At 39.5% G+C, this 24,576-nt stretch overlaps 1 protein-coding gene across 1 annotated transcript; it reads right to left on the reverse strand.

The window, feature by feature from the left end:
- Window positions 1-11,359: 11,359 nt before the first annotated feature.
- LOC309497389 (uncharacterized protein) lies at window positions 11,360-13,435 on the reverse strand. Its single transcript, XM_082167654.1, has 2 exons — window positions 12,252-13,435; window positions 11,360-11,634 (listed from the first exon to the last, which is right to left on the reverse strand). Exons 1-2 carry the CDS (start codon window positions 13,312-13,314, stop codon window positions 11,591-11,593), a joined length of 1,107 nt encoding a protein of 368 aa, XP_082023780.1. The 5' UTR covers window positions 13,315-13,435; the 3' UTR covers window positions 11,360-11,590.
- Between the last annotated feature and the right edge of the window lie 11,141 nt (window positions 13,436-24,576).

The raw sequence follows: 24,576 nt of genomic DNA on the forward strand, positions 1-24,576 counted from the left end.
AGCGAGTCCATGATACTGGATGGCATAATTAAATAACTGTACACAAAATATTAATTTGACTTAAGTTGTAATATTTTATAAGCTTACCAAAAGAAAAACTGTTCCTAGCAAGCGTATAGCACTGCTGACTTCAGTAACCTGGATGAGCCTGTGTTTCTGTTTTCAGCGATTGTTATCTGGGAATAACATAACGCTGGATGGTGCGATTGACCAATCAGAATCAAGTATTCCACAGAGCCGTGTAATAATAAATAATAAGGTTAAAGGTGTTGTAAGAATAACGACTCGGGGTAAATGTGAATTAGCTCAAGAATATAGGGAATATTCATATTTATGACTCATGGTCATAATTCATAAGTCGTATGTACATTTATTTTATCAATTATCGAGATTACCTTGTTCTGTACTGTCTGATCATGACAGTTAAGAAGGGAGTATCCCTTTTCAAACTCCAAGAAAGTTTTGTCTTCTGGCCACGAATATCAAACTTTCTGAGTTTATGAATTAAAACTACTCAAGGTAGTCAATATCGAGCTTGTAGCTTAGATCTTTAATGTCATTGACTTTATAAGGTGGGTTTTCAAACACAGAGACAATTAAAAGTATAAATGGGTTTATTAATAAAATGGCACACACTAGAGATTATATAAACTACAAACATAAACGTACGTAAAAATGCAAACAAACCAATAAACATTTAACCGAACAAAAACATGAAATGAAAGAAAGAAAGATATAGAGGGAAGATAGAGGGTAACTTAGTCCACAGACCTAAGACCTAGACACCTGGAACAGCTTTTATAGGAATCAATATACTTGCGAGTGCTCTTTTTGGTCAGGCTGAAGCTGATGCAAGAAGCGAGGATGGTGTCCTGTTTCTGCTGCGTCTTCCGGTGTCGCGGGAAGCTTGAAAGGCTCACTGAATGTGATGTTACCGAGAAAGTTCAGATTCGTCTCCCGGGATGGGAGAGGCTGGAAATCTTAGTTGCAAAGACCGGCAGCTACGACTCGAACATGGGTTCGTTCGATGGAGAAGGCCAGGGCCTCCTTCAGATGTTCCTTGGAGAAACGCTGCGCCGGGGAGAGGATCAAGAGAAGTTGGATGAGTTGGAAGCGGAAGGATGAGAGAGAGAGCGAAGAGGGTTGGTTTGGACTTTATCAGTGTCCCATGTGCCGTCCCCTCCTTCGTGTAGGACGAATCAGCTGTCGAGATTTTTCGAGCGGGAAGATTCCTTTGTCCGGTTAGACACGCCCACTCGAATGAGTCATGATTGACTTTAACTGGAGAGGATTTTCTCCAGACATATGAACTTATAAAACAATGCGCATCACTGAATTCTGCTATCGGAATTCAACTTCGTTAGCTGGAGAGGATTACAGAGATATCAAAAATAGAATCTAGGCGTTGTAGCCATGCAAAGATACATTATTATGCATTTGTATAGGCAATAGCAGTTGTCACTGCTATTGCCTATACACTGCTATTGCCTATTTGTGACACATAATGTCACAAATAGGACATATGCTTTCCTATGGTTTACACACACCTCTTAACACACAAATTTATATATTTAGTACCTTTAAGAGTGACTTTATGGGTAAAAGTCCTTTTCTGTAGGGGGTTTCTGTTTCACAGTCCAGAGTGTGTTTGTATGTGTGTGTGTTGGAATGTTGCGACCCTGTTATCTCATGCATAGGGCTGGATAGCTCTGTGGTCAAATTTTATGACCTGCCAATGAGCTCGGGTTACGGAATGCGATTCTACTGGGAGAACATCCTTCAAAAATACATTTCAGATCCAAACACTCGAAGATCATAACTATATGATCAAAACAACATTAATCACACATACATACAGGAAGTTCAGATACCAGTCTGAGTTACACACATTTTAAGTTAAACACCAAAGGATGTTGGTGTGTGTGTGTGTGTGTGTGTATGTGTGTGTGTGTTCTGGAATGTCACGAGTCTGTGAGGTTGTAAAAGTCACAGGGAGTCCATGCTGAAATGGGGGTTTTAGAGGGGATTCTAAGAAAACAGGGTTTCCTTATGTGACTCAAATGTCCCTCGGGGGAGCCACAAAGATGCAATTTTGACCGTTCAAGCAGACTTGGAGACGCCATGAACAACTCGTTGTCTGTTTGGAGATCAGGATTTACTAATTTGAACAGCATGTGACCGCATGTCATAGTCATTGTCGTTACAAGAATTAAATGAATGTGCAGCAATTTGTACAAATAGAGAGTCTGTAGGCCTACTATACTGTTGTAGCCATTAAATAAGTGCATTTAGTTTCATATTTGTTAAAATATTATAATGTTATTTTTTTCCATTTATGTTGATTTATGAAAAGTGAACAGCACTAGTAAGATAGCACTAGTAAGATAGGATGCGCAATATGAGACATGGAGTGGTTCAGACATGATTTTGACCACTTCATTAAGTTTTGTTTTGTAGAAAGCCTTTCTTTAAAGTGAATTTCGTTTTGTATAAATTGTATCTTAATTTTAATAAATTTTTCATCAACCAATTGCCTGGATTTAATAAATAAGAAGCAAATATAACGGACAATATAATCATGGAGGCGCCCGCGCCGTCATTTGCATTGCACGTTAACTGGAGCGCATCTCATCCTAACTTAACAAAACTCAGTGTATGCCTCATACAGACATGAGAAATACATCAAATACACAAAGCTTGAAATGTTTTTAAACGAAAAAGAAAAAGGCTACTCTCTGATTATGTAATCCATTATGTGCTTGTGCATTTCTCTCTAGGCGCGTTCACTACGGAGATGGCGATCGTCAACTTCATCTTTGCAGCAGACAGTCAGAAAACACTAGTTTATTAATAAAAATCAATACACGCATCACCGGATTTACAAATGCACATCTTGCTGGTTGCACGCACAATAACGAGATATTATGTTGATATAACATTGTTATTAATAATAGCCTACATCTTTTAGAATATTTGATTGTGCTGAATGTTGCGCTTGTTCAATTTAATAAAACTTTAATTGTGATCATTAAAATAATTGAATATTAAATATTTAGTGGCCAAGTTTTGCGCAGCTCCCCCTGTCAATGATCTAGCACCCCCTCAGCACATGCGTTAAAAATTCTCTGGCGCCGCCCCTGTAGAGAAGCTATGTAGGCAGTGTAGGTGTTTTTTCTTTTTTCGTTACCTCCAACTCCCGTTTTGAGTCGCCGGATTGTTCAGACATTGCATCAGAATTATGGATAGAGTATAGAGTTATGGATGTTATCCTGTTTTTTCTCCGTTCACAGAAGCATTACAGGTGAATACGATGATGAATCCCCCTATTCTGTTGCTGCTATTTTACATGCAGGCTAAAACTAAAAAATGTTTTTGGTATTTTTAATGGGTCACAGTCACTTGTTCATTCTAGTTTAATTTAATTTAATTTTAATTTAACATAATCCTGTCGGTTAATGAATGGAAGATCGCGTCGGTTGAAGGTGGCAAAAAAAAAAAAAAACCCCGAAATGAATCCAGTTTGTTGATAAAAAAAAAATAAAAAAAATTCTCATTTCCGTTTAGTTTTTCAACTAATAGTTATATTTTCCTTTATTTCAGGTTTATTTCGATTAGCATTTAAATGTTTTTAATAGTTTTAGTTTTACTTAACTAACCCTGCCTGGGCAAAACATCGACAGAACTGTCAATTTTCCAACTCTTTCAAGCCACGAATTTTTACAAATATTCACAAATTATTTAATGCCGGTCTGGGACACAATATTAGGCCAATCACACTCATCCAGGCCAATTAACCTACAGCTATTGCTGCAAGCATAATTTAGCCTACATTTCTTTTAAGAATAATGACTCAAATGTGGGAAAGAAATAACTTAGGCTATGTTATTTTTATTTATTTATTTATTGTCATTTGCTGAGTTTGCTCCCCTTGCACCTTTTATCTTTTAAAATGACGGAAATTATTTCAAAATTCGTATTTTAAAAACGCTTCACAATTCTGTTTTCAGACCATACAATGCAAATGAAAAAATGAAAAATTTAAACCAGACATTCATTTTTCTTGTTTTTCCAGTTACATTATCAATGGATATTTGCCTTTTTCAATTTTACTTTTGCTAAATTGTGACTTCAGAAATAAACATTTGAATAAATTAAATCTAACCGATTTTCTATTTTTCCATTTTTCGTCTTGTAATTTGTGCCGTGGGCGGAACCATTAGCACGGGGGTGTGGCCGTGGACTAACTTTACTATCATTTCATTGACGTAACTGCTTTATTTACACTGCATGCACGTTTGAGGAGAAGTTTAAAAGACGGGACACAGGACGACATTTCTCACCCGAAGTGCCATCATTTTTATTAGTAATAGTCTGTGCTAAATTATAAGGCAGTCTCGGACCGGCCATCGGGAGCAGCCGGGAAAAGTGAAATCCCGGTGGCCTGGGTATGATTTGGCACATTGCCCTTGTTTGTATTTACCTATTCATTCTTACTTTATTTTATTAATATATAGCTATATCCTTGTTGTTGTTCATTTTACATGGTACAGTAGCCTAGGCAGCCACAACCACGAGATCCCAGACAGTTCATTTTCAGTGCAGCAGAACGGGGGTGGCTCGCGAGCAGCAGCGCTTTTCAAGATCCTTCACAGGAATCTAGAATAACGATAAAAATTATAGCCTACTAAGCAAAAATATAGAAAAAAATAAGCATATCTTTAATTTCAGTTTATTATTTAGCTTGGATTATTTTAATACATAAAATTAATAATTCCTTGGGAGCATACGAATTGGATTACCACAAATGATCCGTGCTGAATTCGTCTGGTCTGACTCAGTTCCACATTGATTGGGAGAGAACAGTTCAAACTTACTGGCTGTAGAAATCAGTGGGCGTGTCTCATTATACTATAAGCAAAACGCCGTAAAATAGCGCGCGCTCTGTGCAACCAAAACGGCTTTTTTTACGGCGTCATATGGCCAGATGAGCGGCGTAAAAAGCGGCGCTTTCCATACACACTAAGGCCCAATCCCAATTCTATTTTATACCCCTTCGCCTACCCCTAACCCTTCGCCTACCCCTAACCCTTGCCCCTTGAAACAGAGTGTCAAGGCGTAGGGGTGAAAATATTCCCCTAAGAAATGGGACACCACTACTACACCGTTACATGTCATTATACATCGTCGCTAGCGCCTACGTCACAGGAGATGCGCCAATGTTTATCACAAACTTCCAAGATGCCGTCGGTCTTGCGTGAGTTACAGCTATTTTTTTTATTTTTCTTCTGAAGTTTGCAGAAAACAACGGAGATGACGATATCTTCGACACCTAAAAGCTGCGTTCACACCAAACGCGAATAGAGCGTCTGGCGCGAGTGATTTCAATGTTAAAAGACGCGTTTACACGCGTCTGGAGGTCTTGCGGTGCGAATGAGGCGTTTAGTGCGGCGCAGTGGACGGGAATTCGCCTCATTCGCGCGTCCACTTCGCTTCAAACTTTTGCTTTTTACACGCGTCATATTGTTAACGAACTTTAACGATTTTTTTGCAACCGTTTCTTTGAAGAACATGACCGTAAATATGAACACAAGATTGAATGTGACAAAGAAAATGATTATTGGCTGTTGAAAATGATTCATGTTGCCTCTGTAGCCGGTGTATGCAGGTACATTTCTCATACCCCTTCGTTTGAAGTGTGGTCCCGAAAAATCTTCGTTTCAAGGGCTATCTGGCCCTTCCCCTTACCCCTACCCCTCCAACCAAAAGAGAATTGAGACAGCCCTACCCCTTCACGTGCACACGCAAAACAGAGGGGAAGGGGTAAGTAAGGGGTAGAATTGGGATTGGCCCTAAAACGCCGTCAAATACGGCGTCATTGACGTATTTGACGGCGTTTGGCTTTAAACGCGATTAATCTATAGCGTATTTCTGAGCCTCTTGGCTTGCCATACTCTCCACGCACATTCTCAATGAGACGCGAGCACACACACACGAGACGCGCAGAACTCATAAGACGCGCACGCAAAAACAAACTCTCCACGCACATTCTCAATGAGACGCGATCTCTCTCTTATACTAATATCATTTAGTTGCTTCAGCTTTGTTTCTGTCTTCCAGTTTGTCCATGTCGCTCCAGCCATGACATGAAGTAAAGTCACGTCTCCTGAAGAGGTTCATTAATACTTTTGTCAATGAAGTTTCACACACGCTATAACATGATCTAAAGTAAAGTTTTCTTATTGCTACTAAATGTGATATAGCAGTACACTGTGAGTAAACACACACAAGTGTTGTAAAACAATAGTTACTGCTTAGTCACATACAATAGTCATACGAGTCCTCATTAACCAAATAATGTCCTCATAAACCATGAGTAAACACACACACACACACACGTGTAAAACAGTAGTTACTGCTGAGTCACATACAATAGTCATATGAGTCCTCATTAACCAAATAATGTCCTCATAAACCATGAGTAAACACACACAAGTGTAAAACAATAGTTACTGCTGAGTCACATACAATAGTCATATGAGTCCTCATTAACCAAGTAATGTCCTCATAAACCATGAGTAAACACACACAAGTGTAAAACAATAGTTACTGCTGAGTCACATACAATAGTCATATGAGTCCTCATTAACCAAATAATGTCCTCATAAACCATGAGTAAACACACACAAGTGTTGTAAAACAGTAGTTACTGCTGAGTCACATACAATAGTCATACGAGTCCTCATTAACCAAATAATGTCCTCATAAACCATGAGTAAACACACACAAGTGTTGTAAAACAATAGTTACTCCTGAGTCACATACAATAGTCATACGAGTCCTCATTAACCAAATAATGTCCTCATAAACCATGAGTAAACACACACAAGTGTTGTAAAACAGTAGTTACTGCTGAGTCACATACAATAGTCATATGAGTCCTCATTAACCAAATAATGTCCTCATAAACCATGAGTAAACACACACAAGTGTAAAACAATAGTTACTGCTGAGTCACATACAATAGTCATATGAGTCCTCATTAAGCAAATAATGTCCTCATAAACCATGTGTAAACACACACAAGTGTAAAACAAAAGTTACTGCTGAGTCACATACAATAGTCATACAAGTCCTCATTAACCAAATAATGTCCTCATAAACCATGAGTAAACACACACAAGTGTAAAACAATAGTTACTGCTGAGTCACATACAATAGTCATATGAGTCCTCATTAACCAAGTAATGTCCTCATAAACCATGAGTAAACACACACAAGTGTAAAACAATAGTTACTGCTGAGTCACATACAATAGTCATATGAGTCCTCATTAACCAAATAATGTCCTCATAAACCATGAGTAAACACACACAAGTGTTGTAAAACAATAGTTACTCCTGAGTCACATACAATAGTCATACGAGTCCTCATTAACCAAATAATGTCCTCATAAACCTTGAGTAAACACACACAAGTGTTTTAACACAATAGTTACTGCTGAGTCACATTATTGCACCTTTCTCTTTGTTTCTGTCTTCCAGTTTGTCCATGTCGCTCCAGCCATGACAGGAAGTAAAGTCACGTCTCCTGAAGAGGTTCGTCAATGACTTTTGTCAATGAAGTTTCACACACGCTATAACATGATCTAAAGTAAAATTTTCTTATTGCTACTAAATGTGATATAGCAGTACACTATTGTTAAAAACACTTGTGTGTGTTAATCGTACCATGAGTACACTGTGAGTAAACACACACAAGTGTTGTAAACCAATAGTTACTGCTGAGTCACATACAATAGTCATATGAGTCCTCATTAACCAAATAATGTCCTCATAAACCATGAGTAAACACACACAAGTGTTGTAAAACAATAGTCTACTGCTGAGTCACATACAATAGTCATACGAGTCCTCATTAACCAAATAATGTCCTCATAAACCATGAATAAACACACACAAGTGTAAAACAATAGTTACTGCTGAGTCACATACAATAGTCATACAAGTCCTCATTAACCAAATAATGTCCTCATAAACCATGAGTAAACACACACAAGTGTAAATCAATAGTTACTGCTGAGTCACATACAATAGTCATATGAGTCCACATTAACCAAGTAATGTCCTCATAAACCATGAGTAAACACACACAAGTGTTTTAACACAATAGTTACTGCTGAGTCACATACAATAGTCATATGAGTCCACATTAACCAAGTAATGTCCTCATAAACCATGAGTAAACACACACAAGTGTTGTAAACCAATAGTTACTGCTGAGTCACATACAATAGTCATATGAGTCCTCATTAACCAAATAATGTCCTCATAAACCATGAGTAAACACACACAAGTGTTGTAAAACAATAGTCTACTGCTGAGTCACATACAATAGTCATATGAGTCCTCATTAACCAAATAATGTCCTCATAAACCATGAGTAAACACACACAAGTGTTGTAAAACAATAGTTACTGCTGAGTCACATTATTGCTCCTTTCTCTTTGTTTCTGTCTTCCAGTTTGTCCATGTCGCTCCAGCCATGACAGGAAGTAAAGTCACGTCTCCTGAAGAGGTTCGTCAATGACTTTTGTCAATGAAGTTTCACACACGCTATAACATGATCTAAACTTAAAGTAAAGTTTTCTTATTGCTACTAAATGTGATATAGCAGTACACTATTGTTAAAAACACTTGTGTGTGTTAATCGTACCATTTGTACACTGTGAGTAAACACACACAAGTGTTGTAAACCAATAGTTACTGCTGAGTCACATACAATAGTCATATGAGTCCTCATTAACCAAATAATGTCCTCATAAACCATGAGTAAACACACACAAGTGTTGTAAAACAATAGTTACTGCTGAGTCACATACATTTACATTTACATTTAGTCATTTAGCACAGTGGTTTTCAAACTGTGGGTCGCGACCCACTTGTGGGTCACACAGTGAGAAAAGGTGGGTCGCACAAAGGCACTTAGCTGCAGCTAAATTTACGTTACGATGAGTGAAACAAAACCAGTCCGATTAATGACCAAACGACTATGAGTTTTAGCGCCCGCCAAAGTGTTATTTGATCGCTGAGTAATGTAGATGAACTGCTGCGCTTGTGACAGAGTCACAGTGCATGTTTAACTGAAAGAACGAGCAGAGAGAGTACTCGGTCGCGCGCGCTCTCTCTCTCTCTCTCTTCGGAGCCAGGCGAAAGTGTAAAAAAGACTTCACCGTCTCCAGACTAAGCGCTGTCTTGCTCTCTCTCCCTCGCACATATTCATCAAAATAAATCGACACGGTGGTAAAAGGTCGGAAGACCAAAGTTTCATGTGGAGCATTCGGAGATTTTTTTTTTCTTCCTCAATTACCGCTGGGTGTGAATTGTGCTAAATAAGTTGTTGCCTTATCTTCTCTGAAAAGCGTCCCAGACATTCAGCTGACATAAAACAACACTTTAATTAAACGAAAAAAACTATCCAGTGATGAAATGTTTTCTGTGTTGACACAAATCTTGGATGTCTATGTCCTAACTGCTGGGATAATCACACAACGCGCACGACATGTCCAATTCGCGAACTAATGACTCCTTTGAACGATTCATTTTAATGAATGGACAACTGATCTTTCCAACAGTGAACTCAGGAGACGTTTGAATCAGTAACACTTTACAATAAAGTTCTATTTATTACATAAATTACATAAAAAGTACAGTTTGCTTACTCAAGCTTAAGCTTTAAAATAAATAAAACCCCTTGTTTTTTTTTTGAAAAGCATATGACTACATTTTTCCACACAGTGCTATCAAGAATCGATAAGAGAATCGTTAAAGAATCGGATCGATAATCAGAATCGTCAGTGGCAGTATTATTATTGATAAAATCTTATCATTTCCCATCCCAATGTGAAGACTGTAAAATTATAATCAAACAATAAAGAACATACATGTTTTTAAAAGTTTTTTTAAGAGTTAAAAGTTTAAAATATTTTGCTAACATGAAGGCTTGTCACTGTCAGTCTTTTTACATCAGTGCAAAACTAGGGAATGCAGATTAAGACCATCAGCATGCATTGATTAATCCCATGGCATGTAGCAAAAAAAAATAAAAAAATGTGCGACCAAATAATGCTGGTGCAACCAACTGAGAAAGTTGGTAGCACCAGTGCAAGTGGGTCTTGAGATTGATTATACTTGTCTAGGTGGGTCCTAGAACGAAAAAGTTTGGGAACCCCTGATTTAGCAGACGCTTTTATCCAAAGCGACTTACAAATTAGGACTAATATAAGCGAGTCATCATAAAGAGGCAAAAAACAACAACAACACAAGAAGTGCTCAAAATACGAAGTTCAGGTATTATTCAGAGTAGCATAAGCCTGATAAGTGATGTTTCAAAGGGAAAAACATCGGTTTTTTTTTTTATTATTTTTTTATTTTTTATGAGGTTAAGTGCTCACGGAAGAGATGGGTTTTTAGCTGTTTTTTGAATGTTGTCAGGGATTCTGCATTCCGGATGAGGGTGGGGAGAGCGTTCCACCAGCATGGAACTGTGAATGAGAATGTTCTGCGATGGAACCACGAGACGTCGCTCGTTGACCGATCGTAGGTGTCTGGTAGGGATGTAGACTCGTAGGAGTGAGTGAAAGTAGGAGGGAGCTGAGCCTGTGATGGATCTGTAAGCAAGCGCCAATGCCTTGAACTTGATGCGAGCAGCGAGAGGTAGCCAGTGTAGAGAGATGAACAGAGGAGTGACGTGGGCCCTTTTGGGCTCGTTGAAGACAAGACGAGCTGCAGCATTCTGGATCATCTGTAGGGGTTTGATTGCACATGCTGGAAGTCCAGCCAGAAGGGCATTGCAGTAGTCAAGCCTAGAGATGACCAGGGCCTGGACGAGAAGTTGTGTTGCATGCTCAGTTAGGAAAGGCCGGATCTTCCTGATGTTGTGCAGTGCAAACCTGCAAGATCAAGCTGTCTTTGAAATGTGGTCTGTGAAGGTCAGCTGGTCATCAAACGTTACTCCAAGATTTCTGACCGACCTTGATGGGGTGATTAATGATGATTCTAGCTGGATGGTGAAGTCGTGCTGTAGAGACGGATTGGCAGGGAGGACGAGAAGCTCAGTCTTTGCCAGGTTGAGCTGCAGGTGATGTTCCTTCATCCATGTGGAGATGTCCGCCAGACAGCTTGAGACCCGTGCAGCTACTGTGGGATCATCTGGTTGAAATGAGAGGAAGAGCTGCGTGTCATCAGCATAGCAGTGGTAGGAAAAACCGTGTGCCTGTATGATGTGTCCCAGTGATGTGGTGTAGATGGAGAAGAGGAGGGGACCAAGAACTGAACCCTGGGGAACCCCTTTGGTCAGCTGATGTGCCCTGGATACCTCGCCTCTCCATGCGACCTTGAAGGACCTACCTGTGAGATAGGACTCAAACCAGTGGAGTGAAGTTCCTGTGATGCCCAGTGATGAGAGGGTGGACAGAAGGATCTGATGATTCACAGTGTCGAGGGCAGCAGACAGATCCAGGAGAATGAGGACTGAAGATTTGGAAGCAGCTTTTGCGATCCGTAGGGCTTCTGTGACTGACAGTAATGCAGTCTCAGTTGAATGCCCTTTCTTGAAGCCGGATTGGTTGACATCCAGCTGGTTGTTTTGAGACAAGAAGGATGTTACTTGGTTGAAAACAGCTCTTTCAAGTGTCTTCGCAATGAATGGTAGGAGAGAGATAGGTCTGTAATTCTCTACAAATGATGTGTTTAGTGTTGGTTTTTTGAGCAGTGGGGTAACCCGAGCCTGCTTGAATGTTGTAGGGAAAGTGCCAGTATGGAGGGAAGAGTTGATGATGTGTGTGAGTGATGGTAGAATTGTGAGAGAGATGGCTTGTAGAAGGTGTGAGGGGATGGGGTCAAGTGGGCAGGTGGTAGGGTGACTGGAGAGGAGAAGTGTAGATACTTCTTCCTCGGTTAGCAAAGAAAAGGAGGACAGAGGGATATTGGCTGTGGAGGGGGTCGGTCTGGGTTCCTGTGTGTGTGGAGCTGAGAACTGACCGTTGATAGCTGTTGTTTTGTTGGTGAAGAAGTTCGCAAAATCGTCAGCAGTTAAGGAGGGTGCGGGTGGTGGTGGAGGTGGACAGAGGAGAGTGTTGAATGTCTTGAAGAGGAATCGTGTGTTGGAGGAGCTGTTGATCTTGTTGTGGAAGTATGAAGATTTTGCTGCATGAACATCAACAGAAAAGGAAGAGAGGAGAGATTGATACATACTCAGGTCAGATGCGTCTTTTGATTTGTGCCATTTCCTCTCCGCTGCCCTGAGATCGGTCCGGTGTTCCCAAAGAACCTCAGATAACCAGGGATTAGAGGGAGTAGCGCGTGCTGGCCTGGAGGAGAGAGGGCAGATAATGTCTAGAGAAGAGGTTAGAGTGGAGCATAAGGTGTCCGTTGCGGTATTCACATCCAGAGATGCGAATTGTGAGGGTGGGGGAAGAGAGGATGACACGGCAGAGGAAAGATGGGAGGGGGAAAGTGAGCGCAGGTTTCGTCTGAAAGTGACTGGTGGTGGGGGTGGTGGTGCAGGGGTAGAGAGTAGTAGACTGAAAGTAATGAGGAAATGATCTGAGACATGGAGAGGTGTCACCAGGATGTTTTCTGTGGTGCAGTTGCGTGTGTAAACCAGGTCCAGTTGGTTGCCTGATTTGTGAGTACCTGTGGTGATGAGTCGTTTGAGATCGAAAGAGGCTAGGAGAGAGGTGAAGTCTGTTGCATGTGGCTTTTCGAGATGAATGTTGAAGTCACCGAAGACTAGAAGTGGGGTGCCGTCCTCAGGGAAAGTGGACAGCAGCACATCCAGCTCATCTACAAAGTTACCCAGCTGACCTGGGGGGCGATAAATGACTACAATATGGATTTTAATGGGAGTTGTAAGTGTAATAGCATGATATTCAAATGAGTTGTTGTTGCATAGTGAAGAGAGCGCGGAGTATTTGCAATTGTTAGAAACGAGAAGCCCTGTACCCCCACCTCTCCCAGACTGGCGAGGGGAGTGGGAGAAGGAGAAATTGCTAGAGAGAGCAGCAGGGGTTGCTGAGTCTTCTGGACGAATCCAGGTCTCAGTCAGCCCCAAGATACTAAGAGTAGAATAAGATGCAAAGGCTGGAATGAAGTCAGCTTTATTGACTGCTGACTGACAATTCCATAGACCCACCGAAAGAGAGAGAGGAGTATGTGCGGATGTGAAGATGGGACGCAGATTGGCAGTATTGCGCTGCCTATTGTGCGTGATGAAAGGACGTTGCCGAGAGATAACAGGAATGTATTGAAAGCACATGTTGATTAAGGTGAACAATAAGGTAAGTAGAGGGAAGAGAAAGGGAAGAGGAGATACTTAAGTGCCTTTCTGGTGTCCTTGCTCGGTGGAGTCGCGCAGGTAGAGTTGCTGGTCTTTTCCCGAGTCGGTCTTCACACGAGGAGGCTGTACACGAGTGCTGAATGCTTCCGCTGACGCTTCCGCGACAGCGCGCAAATTACACAGATATACCGATAATGCTTTCACCGCTTGAGTGAGTACAGCTGTTTCGGTCGGGCAATTAAACGTACAGTATGGGATTTTTTCTCCACTAGGGGTCGCTAACCTATTTACAATAACAAAGGCGTAGATTGATGACGCAACATTTGCTATGAATTATGGATTTTGTCGTCAACGTCAAGCCGACCGATCTAATAATGTATATGGATTACTGAATACATCGATGCTTTTATCATGACTGTGATATGAAGCAGTTCGGGATTGCTAAGAGACAGCTATCAGCTCCAAATGCGATGCGAGTCCCGCGGATATAAAAGGAATATGGACATTTCATTCTACCGAACTACACGCAGAATTACTACTCACAGGTCAGTTTATTAGACAAATTAAACTTGTGAGGTAACGCAGCGCTGTTTCACTTGGTCTAACATTACACTATCACTCTAAACTGCATTTGAATGTGTTGAAATGTATGTGTTAACGTTAGTTTGTCTGTATGAGACTAGCAGTAAGCTAGATCAACATTAGAATAACATACAGATCATATTCTAACATTTTATCATTGTTGAACTATATAACCTTGATTAGTTTTATGTAAATGTACTCACCTGTTTAATAAAGTACATGTAGAAGCGGTCGAAGTCTCGGACGTGGAGCTCTCGTTTATATAACGTTACTGTCTATGGGAGCTCTCGACATCTCGAAAACACCGCGCTGATATTGATTCTCGGTTTAGTTCTCCTTTTTTATTCAAAGTCTGCTTGCCATGGTCCATAATGTTTGAACGAAACAACAACAGCGTGCAAATAGACATTGCGAACTACACAGTTGTCCGCGTCAGTTTGGTTACTATCAGAGGGCTCTGGTTCATAGCTCTGGTTGCCATGGCAGCACGAGCGGAAACCAGAGACAACACGGATATGACGGCATTGACGGCGACAAAACGGAAATAAAGACACGGTCCGTGTCTTCGAATTAAAATATTAATTTCTCTGGATTTAGAAGTTAATTGGAACTGTCGGGATAATGTAAATACACAACTTTAAAAAATATATAACATAGATATAGTGATTTTTTATATTTTTAAATAAAAAAAAATACATATTGTGCCTTTAAGTGAATAACGCGAAAATGTGCCAATTCCAAACTGCTAGGAGCAAAGGCTTAAGTGCAAATGTAACAATAATTTTAATTTTCACTCGCGGCTGTTGTTAATTGTGCCAACGCGTCTAACTAAAATACAGAATTATGTGAAGTTAAAAATACAAAATAACAAGACAATCGAAGATAGGCTTACCTTGACTAAAATACAACACTGAAATAACAGGAGAACAGAGTATTCTGGCAAAAACACTTGCGCGTTCTTGCTGTGCCTCTAGTATGCTTGTCGCTGGTCCTCATTAATGACATACAATAGTCATACAAGTCCTCATTAACCAAATAATGTCCTCATAAACCATGAGTAAACACACACAAGTGTTGTAAAACAATAGTTACTCCTGAGTCACATACAATAGTCATATGAGTCCACATTAACCAAATAATGTCCTCATAAACCATGAGTAAACACACACAAGTGTTTTAACACAATAGTTACTGCTGAGTCACGTTATTGCTCCTTTCTCTTTGTTTCTGTCTTATAGTTTGTCCATGTCGCTCCAGCCATGACAGGAAGTAAAGTCACGTCTCCTGAAGAGGTTCGTTAATACTTTTGTCAATGAAGTTTCACACACGCTATAACATGATCTAAAGTAAAATTTTCTTATTGCTACTAAATGTGATATAGCAGTACACTATTGTTAAAAACACTTGTGTGTGTTAATCGTACCATTTGTACACCATGAGTAAACACACACAAGTGTTGTAAACCAATAGTTACTGCTGAGTCACATACAATAGTCATATGAGTCCTCATTAACCAAATAATGTCCTCATAAACCATGACTAAACACACACAAGTGTAAAACAATAGTTACTGCTGAGTCACATACAATAGTCATATGAGTCCTCATTAACCAAATAATGTCCTCATAAACCATGAGTAAACACACACAAGTGTAAAACAATAGTTACTGCTGAGTCACACACAATAGTCATACGAGTCCTCATTAACCAAATAATGTCCTCATAAACCATGAGTAAACACACAAGTGTAAAAGAATAGTTACTGCTGAGTCACATACAATAGTCATATGAGTCCTCATTAACCAAATAATGTCTTCATAAACCATGAGTAAACACACACACACGTGTAAAACAATAGTTACTGTTGAGTCACATACAATAGTCATATGAGTCCTCATTAACCAAATAATGTCCTCATAAACCATGAGTAAACACACACAAGTATTGTAAAACAGTAGTTACTGCTGAGTCACATACAATAGTCATATGAGTCCTCATTAACCAAATAATGTCCTCATAAACCATGAGTAAACACACACAAGTATTGTAAAACAGTAGTTACTGCTGAGTCACATACAATAGTCATATGAGTCCTCATTAACCAAATCATGTCCTCATAATTGCCCTCAGTGCCTGAAATCATGTAAATGATATACTGCTTGGGAGCTAGAGAAATGAGTGTCAAAAAAGAGAATTCTGGTTCATCTCAGTTGTTCCCAAAGACAATTTGTTGCACGTTTATTTACCAGTGTGAAAATTAGCTTATGCCTAATATCCATATCCACTCTGTCTTTCATGGAATAATTTTTTTTATTATTTTTTATTATATATATTTTTTTCACTCCAGGAAATCATGGTTAGATCCCAGCAGGAAGCTAGAAGGCCAGGCAGTGACAATGATGGTAAGAAAATTCCTTCTTTTTTCGATTTGCCCATGTATATTAAACCTTTTGAAAAAGTGTTCTCAATGCCGCTGACACACAGAGAGCAGACTGTGTAGAATTGAATTGAATTGTGCAGCTCTATGACGAGGCATATCTTGCTCTCGGCTTCAGTCACACAGGACACGACAGTTGTCTCATCGCGTCACACCAGTTAGAGGCTGTCTACACTGGACGAAACCAAGTGACCATTGCAAAAATGTGTCAGGACGTCATAAATATCTAATAGACATAGATTTGTCACGTCGCACAGCTTATCTGTTGACGGAATCACTGATTATAAAGGGTTTTACTGTATTTTGGTGTTGCATCTGGTGTACACAGTGTCGTGTTAATGTTGTTGTTGAAGAGGAAGGCCTACATGTGTCCTATGCCTTAAAGGGATAGTTCGGCCAAAAATGATATTAAACCCATGATTTACTCACCCTCATGCCGTTCGAGATGCATATGTCAATAATTTTTCAGACAAACACATTTTCAGTTATTTTAGAAAATGTCTTAGATCTTTCAGTGATTATAATGAGAAGTTATGGGGTCCACCTCTGTATTCCTCCTTCAAGTCCCAAAAATATGCACGCATCCTTCACAAAAGTAATCCATCGGGCTGCAGGGGGATAAACGAAGGCCTTCCGAGGGTAATCCGTGCGGTTTTGTCGGAAAAATATACATATTTAAAACTTTCTAAAGGAAAAAGCTGGCTTCCGGTAGCGGGAGATGCGCGATCAAGGGAGATGCATCCTGGAGTATGACGTAGGACGTGACTTGCGTAAAGTGACTTGCGCTTTGCTTTTGATACTTTTGTTTCAGATCGTTAAACGTCATCAATGTACCATAGCCCTTTGCCACATAACAAATTGATGTCAACACAATATCGATTTTTAAACCCGAAGCTGAAAATAGCGCAAAAAAGCTGAAAATGAACCAGTTTTCCCAAACAATTAAAATGAATGGATGCTAACTTTGTCTACTGTGATGTGCAAAGTAGTCTGGGGTTTCATGACCCTTTAATTCAGTTCAGTAGCTAAGTTTCCATCCAATTGTTAATCAAATTAATTATTTAATTATGAGGTGCCTCAAGATTACCATCCCTACAATCTTCATAGGTCTATATTGTAAAAAGACCTTTAAAGGGATAGTTTACCCAAAAATGAACATTTTGTCATTAATTACTCACCCTCATGTTCCAGACCCAAAAGACCTTAAATCATCTTTGGAACAAAAATTAAGATATTTATGATGAAATCCAAAAGCTCCCTGACCCCTCCTTAGACAGGGTCTATTAGTAGAGTCAGTACTACCACTATTAAGACACAGAAACATAATAAAGACATTGTTAAAATGGTTCATGTAAAATCAGTGGTTCAACTGTAATTTTATGATGTTATGAGAATACATTTTGTCCACAAAAAAAACGAATGACTTAATAATGACTTCAACAACTCTTCTGCCGTGAGTTACCATCAGAGGTGGACAAAGTACACAACGTCCTTACTTGAGTAAAAGTACAGATCCCACTAGTCAAATATTACTCCGTTACAAGTAAAAGTTGTACCGATTTTTACTTGAGTAAAAGTACAGAAGTACTTGTTTTTAAAAGTGCTTAAGTATCAAAAGTAAAAAGTAAATGTCAATGCATTGTTATATTATTGTTGTATGTAGTGTTGTCACGGTACCAAAATTTCAGTATTCGGTACCAATACCAGTGAAAATCCACGGTTCTCGGTACCAATTTCGGTACCAAAGCTTAATTTAGATTAAATTTACATAATTATATTAAAGTGTATATCACAAAGATGGAAACTGTAGTATTAAAAACACTTTACAATAAGATTCCATTTGTTAGATAACATTAGATAAAATGACCTAACAAAAAAAACAATAGTTATACTGTCGCAATTATTCTCCTTTAGGGGTTAATTTAAAAATACATTTTTAAAATCAAAAGTTAACATTATTTGTGTTAACATTATTTAATGCACAATGAATGAAGTGAACAAACATGACCAATCAAGTGTTTTGTATTAAATAACATTCACAAACATTAATTAATGTTGTAAAAATATATTGTTCACTCAATGTGTTATGTTAGATAACGCATTAAGTGATGTTAATGAATGGTATCTTATTGTAGCATTACCAAACTATACAGGAGATAAAATATGTTTTATTTGACTTGACTATACTTTTATTTAATCCAAAACTGTATTAATATTTAACTTTAAAAGGGCTTTTTAAACCTGCTAAGAGTTATCCAGCCAAGAATAAGACTAGAACTGCTTTTCTGACGGACTGATATTAATGACGGCTTTTTATTTCTCATCTCCATAAATATATCTAGTAGTAAAGCTAATGCAAGGGCTAGAAATCAATTAATAGGCCTATGTCACACTTCCTCGTCGTCATGGAGAGCGCAGTTCGCACAAGCGTTTGTACTCCCGTGGCGTCTGTCGTTGCTATACATCCATGAACGCACATGGAAAAGCGAGCGCTAATAATAAGTTAGTGTTTGCCAAATCAATGACAAAATTAGCATTTAGAAGACCAAACACAATGTTGAAAATGAAAATCAGGTTGATGTCAGAATCCAACGTCACATTGACGTTATTCTCCAACGTTGGACAGAAGTTGTATTTTGGTTGAAAATGAGAATTGGGTTGACGTCAGAACTGCATTTTTGGTCAAAAATGAGTTATTATCATTTTCATGACATTCAAGGCATCCTTTGTTATGTGACAAAACATCTTATCTCAAATGTGTGTCGTTTTGGAGAAAGATTGTTGTAGGATCTGTAGTTATTGCAGTTACTGCCTTTTTCCTTGGTATGGTGCTACGTTTATGGTAAGTAATACAATGCATAGAGATTAAAGAAAGAACAAAAACTTAAAGTATTGTTAAGCCATTCAGCCATTCATCTTACAACTGTAGTATTGCCCAGTGGTTTATTGCATGTATGCATACTATTTCTATGTAGACAAAGCATTATAAAACAATAATTTGCCTATCTTTTACAGAGCCTTTGGTAAGGAGGAAACCGTGCCCAAAGGACACATCTGAAGGACTAAACACTGACAGAAAAGTCTCTGAAAACAATGGTATGGTCAATTTGGGTTTTAATTTTAATTGAATTCATGTAATGCATATAGATTAAAGAAAGAACAAAAATATAACACTTATTTCCTAGTTCTCAACACTGTTTAATAGGTTTAATTTCACATTTGAAGTAGCAATATGGGCATACAATCCCATTTAAATTTGTGTTGGCTTACCTGTTCTTAAATACAAACACAGTCATGCTCAATTTGAGAAAACATTACTTAAAGGATTAGTTGCCTGATAATTTTTCTCACCCCGATGTCATCCAAGATATCCATGTCTTTCTTTCTTTAGTGAAAAAGAAATCAAATTATTTTTTTAAGGAAAACATTTCAGTATTTTTCTACACAGAATGGACTTTAATGGCAACCAACTATCCCAATGTTCAAAGAAGGTTCAAATGTCCATCTCAATGCAGCTTCAGAGTCTCTACACAATCCCATTCGAGAAATAAGGGTCTTATCTAGCGAAACGATTGGGCATTTTCTAAGAAAAGAAAAAAAACTATATACTTTAAGCACAATTGTTCGTGTTGCGCTGGTCTGCAACGCACCAGAAATTAAAACAAAGATGTCGGATGATTTTGAAGTGGGAGGAGAAAATGATATGGAATTTTTCGCCATTCCCTGCTTTTTTGAACCGGAGTACACAGATAAATAACTTGGATGATGTGACAGGTGACGTTTCCAAGGTGATGATGTGATTTCCAGCATTGCAGACCAGCGCAACACAAATAATTGTGCTTAAAAATTATATATATGTTCTTTTTTTTATGACAGATCGTTTCGCTAGATAGGACCCTTATTTCTCGACTGGGATTGTGTTGAGACTCTGGAGCTGCATTGAGATGGACATTTGAACCTTCTTTGAACATTGGGATAGTTGGTTGCCATTAAAGTCCATTCTGTGTACAAAAATACTGAAATGTTTTCCTCAAACTTAATTTATTTTCCACTGAAGAAAGAAAGACATGGATATCTTGGATGACATTGGGGTAAGTAAATTATCAGGAAATTTTCATTTTGAGGTGAACTAATCCTTTAAACATATATTTATATCAGTTAAGCCAGGGAACAAGTTCTGTTTAAAAGGCACATGACTTAAAAATGGTTGTTAGTAATGCTAAGAATGTATCATCTTGTTTGTTTTTAGTCTTAAGCAGAAGAAAAAAGCGAACACCCAAAAGACCATGGACCAATGCTGAAGTGAATGCAGTAATAAGACACTTCAGATCTCACATCAGTAAAGGTCACTTGGCGTCAATGAGGGAATGTTAGGTCTGCAAAAGGTGCGAGCATCCAGTGCTACAAAACAGGACAGTTCAAAACATCAGAGACTTTGTTAGAAACCGAGGGCTTACCTTTAAGCGGATGGAGTTTAATTAATGACAAAATTGACACTGAGTGACAATGAGTCACAATCTTCTGAAAGCAATGTTGTTGTTTTTAGAAGTAACGTTTTGTAATTCCTGTCACTAAGTGAAAATGTTCTGAATGTAAAGTTATTGTTTTTAGAAGTAATAGTTTTTTTAATTCCTGTCACTGAGTGACAATGTTCTGAATATAATAGTGCTGTCAAAATCAAAATAAGTTGGATGTGACAAAGGGCTGTGGAGAAGGGGAAAGGATGGTGGATGCAGGCAGATGGGAATGTGGAGGCACAGATGGATGTTTCCAGATGTTGCTGACCCAGAGCGCAACCAGGACGATAGCCCACAGCGGACTGAATGGAGGGAACAGCCATGATGGTGATTTAAGGGGCATCATCCTTGTGACGATCGGCGAACAGGCAGACGCTGGAAGAAACTCTCGTGCAGACGTAAAGCCGAGGAAGCAATGAAGTGCCGATGACCGACCGACCGACGGAGCCCCAGTGACGACCCCCAAGAAGGAAGCTGGGATCCTGAGGGCTGAAGACGAGCCATTTTGACTGAGGGCGGAGGTGACAACTGAGTGAAGGCGGAGCTAGCCAGAGCCGAAGGGGTGGAGGGTCGGAGGGCAGTGGACAGCTTGCTAATCCGCAGCAGAGGCGTGCCAAGGTCCAAGGGACCCAGGCGAGGTTGAATGGCCAAAGGTCAACGCTAGAGTCGAGGGAGGAAGGAGTGCAGGGGAGCCAGGGTGATGGGTCGAGGTGAATCTGAGCACTCCAAGGCTGGAGGTGGAGCCACGGGCTCAGACCACAGGCTCAGATCTTGCAGGTCCAAGCTGGAACCTTGCCACTGAGTTACCAATGGAAGACGATGAAGACTGGGTGATGAGCACTTCAGTGGCTGATGACTGATGATGGGCATAGAGAGATCAATAGAATTCAATAAAAAAACAAAGTGCTACCAACAGCAGTCAGGAGAGGTGGTGGGACAGGGAGACTAGGTGGGGTTAGCATGACTGAAGAAGATAACTGACATAGAGGTAAGTGAACTGCTCTCCACTGATACCACCCAGTCTTCATTGTCTCCCATTGGTAACTCAGTGGCAAGGTTCCAGCTTGGACCTGCAAGGTCTGAGCCCAGCACTCCAAGGCTGGAGGTGGAGCCACGGGCTCAGACCTTGCAGGTCCAAGCTGGAACCTTGCCACTGAGTTACCAATGGAAGACAATGAAGACTGGGTGGTAATCTGAGCACTTCAGTGGCTGATGACTGAGGATGGGCATAGAGAGATCAATAGAATACAATAAAAAAAACAAAGTGCTACCAACAGCAGTCAGGAGAGGTGGTGGGAGAGGGAGACTAGGTGGGGTTAGCATGACTGAAGAAGATGACATAGAGGTAAGTGAACTGCTCTCCACTGATACAACCCAGTCTTCATCGTCTTCCATTGGTAACTCAGTGACAAGGTCCCAGCTTGGACCTGCAAGGTCTGAGCCTGTGGCTCCACCTCCAGCCTTGGAGTGCTGGGCTCAGACCTTGCAGGTCCAAGCTGGAACCTTGCCACTAGGGTTGGGTATTGGTTGGGTTTTATCCGATACCAGTACCTACTCTGTATTTTTCAAACGGTTCCGGTGCTTAAACGGTTCTTAAACCGGTACTTAAGAAAACGAAACTGCACACACTTTATCAAAAAAATAATATCTGTGTGTTTTCTGAATTTTTTTTTCTGATTTCTGATTAAATTAAAAATTGTGCTGATGTAGCCGAAAACACTTAAGTTAAGATAAAAATGTTGTCTTCTAATATTATTTATATATATTATATATATATTATATATCAACTATATTACAGATTATTAGTGATCGACCGATATATCGGTCAGCCGATATATCGGTCAGCCGATATATCGGGCCGATATTTTGCGGGTTTGACGTGTATCGGCATCGGCCGATACGCGGCTGCTGCGTTCGCCGATAGTTTTTTCCCGGCATTATTTACAGACAGGCGTCCGCAGGCAGCTTTGCGTTGCTGGAGACGCTGCACGTGCAGCCCATGCACTGCCCCTCCCACACTAGCTGAGTGCTGGAAGCCTCTTCAAAACAACTTTCAAAGCATCTTTTAACTGTTTGACTTAGCTGAAATATTGCCATACACTTTGAAAGTGGAAACACGTTGCTCTATATGTGTGTGCAACTATAGCTAAGCAAGTTTGAGGGTCCAAATGGAAAACGTGAATGCCGAATATATGCTTGTCATTGTATTTAGGGAGCTGCAAATTGCTAAGTTTGAGGCTATCCATATGCATACGGCAGCTGTTACAAACACTGGTCATAGGATTAAATAATGCAGACGTTGGTTCGTGATTCCGTGATATTTGTGGGAGTTTTATTCAGCGAGGTGGTCGAACTCAGTCAGAACACTCCCTGAGGTAAAAGAATCGACGCGGTTGCGACACGCATGCGATGCAGCGCGCTCGTTTGTCCCGGCGCTCATATGCCGTGGTGAGATGAAAAGTTGAAAACATTTAAACTTTTCAGAATGCCGCAAGCGCACGCAGGTTATGTGACAAAAAAACAACTGACCTTTCCATGACAACATCGAAAGCTCGGCCGAACAGCTGATCAAAGCTGGACAGGGCAGGTTTTTATTTTTCATCTCCATAAATATATGTGACGTTAGTCGTAAAGGGCTTGAAATAAATTAATCCTTACTTCCTCGTCATCATGAGTAGAGTGCAGTTCATAGTTGCATAGCAACGACAGACGCCACGGGAGTGCAAGCGCTTGTAGAAAGGAGAAAGCGTCGCGGCTGTGCTTACCACACGTTTTTAGACGCGATATGTGAACAGTCCCTAATTCATAATAAACTGAGAATCTATTTGGTTTAAAATCGTTTTTGTTTTGTTTAAAATGGTGATCACAATTACATATATCAGACAACTACACAGAATAACATGTTCCAGTCTATTTATATAAAAAAAAATTGAATCATTAATTCAAACACGTTTAAAACGAATTAATTCAGTCTCATTCATAAATACCTGTTTAATTAATGGATGATTCACCGTTTTTTAATGAATCTCTTGAGTCTTCTTGAATAAATGATTAAATGGGAAAAAAATTAACAGTCGATTTTTGCCACCTACTAGAGTAATGTAATCAACACAATGTTTATGTGAAGAGAGAGTCTCCTTTCACTTTTCGCCATTTTATTGGTTATTGCTTAAAATTGGCAAGAATAAAAGGAAGACATTTATTTATTCTTCAAGTATTTGCCCTTTTCTTTGCCCACAATTTGGGTGATATGAATGTAAGATAATTGCAGAAGTGACACTGATCTGTGTTTTTGTTTATTCTTTTTAAAGAAATGGCAACAAATCCAGTGTGGCAGCATTTTACGCAGCCTACTGTAAATTGAGTGAGCAAAAGCAGTATCGGCTCCAAATATCGGCCCAAGAAAATCGGCAGCCCGTATCGGTCATCGGCTAAGGCTGATGAAAAAAAAATCGGTATCGGCACTAAAAAATCCATATCGGTCGATCCCTACATATTATATATTATAGACTTTTACAAAACAGAGAAATATCTGACACTGAGCAGAAATATTTAACACACAAAGTATAGCCTCATATAAATATACTTGATATAGGCTACTTCATACTTGATATGCAAGATTTGCAGATGGCATTAAAATACTAGACTTACCCGAAGAGGAACACTGCAGCTGAACTTGAACTTTAGTCAAGAATGTCAGAGGTT

The sequence above is a fragment of the Leuciscus leuciscus genome (assembly GCF_965113295.1).
Source record: "Leuciscus leuciscus genome assembly, chromosome: 4".
In the NCBI taxonomy this organism is placed as follows: domain Eukaryota; kingdom Metazoa; phylum Chordata; class Actinopteri; order Cypriniformes; family Leuciscidae; genus Leuciscus; species Leuciscus leuciscus.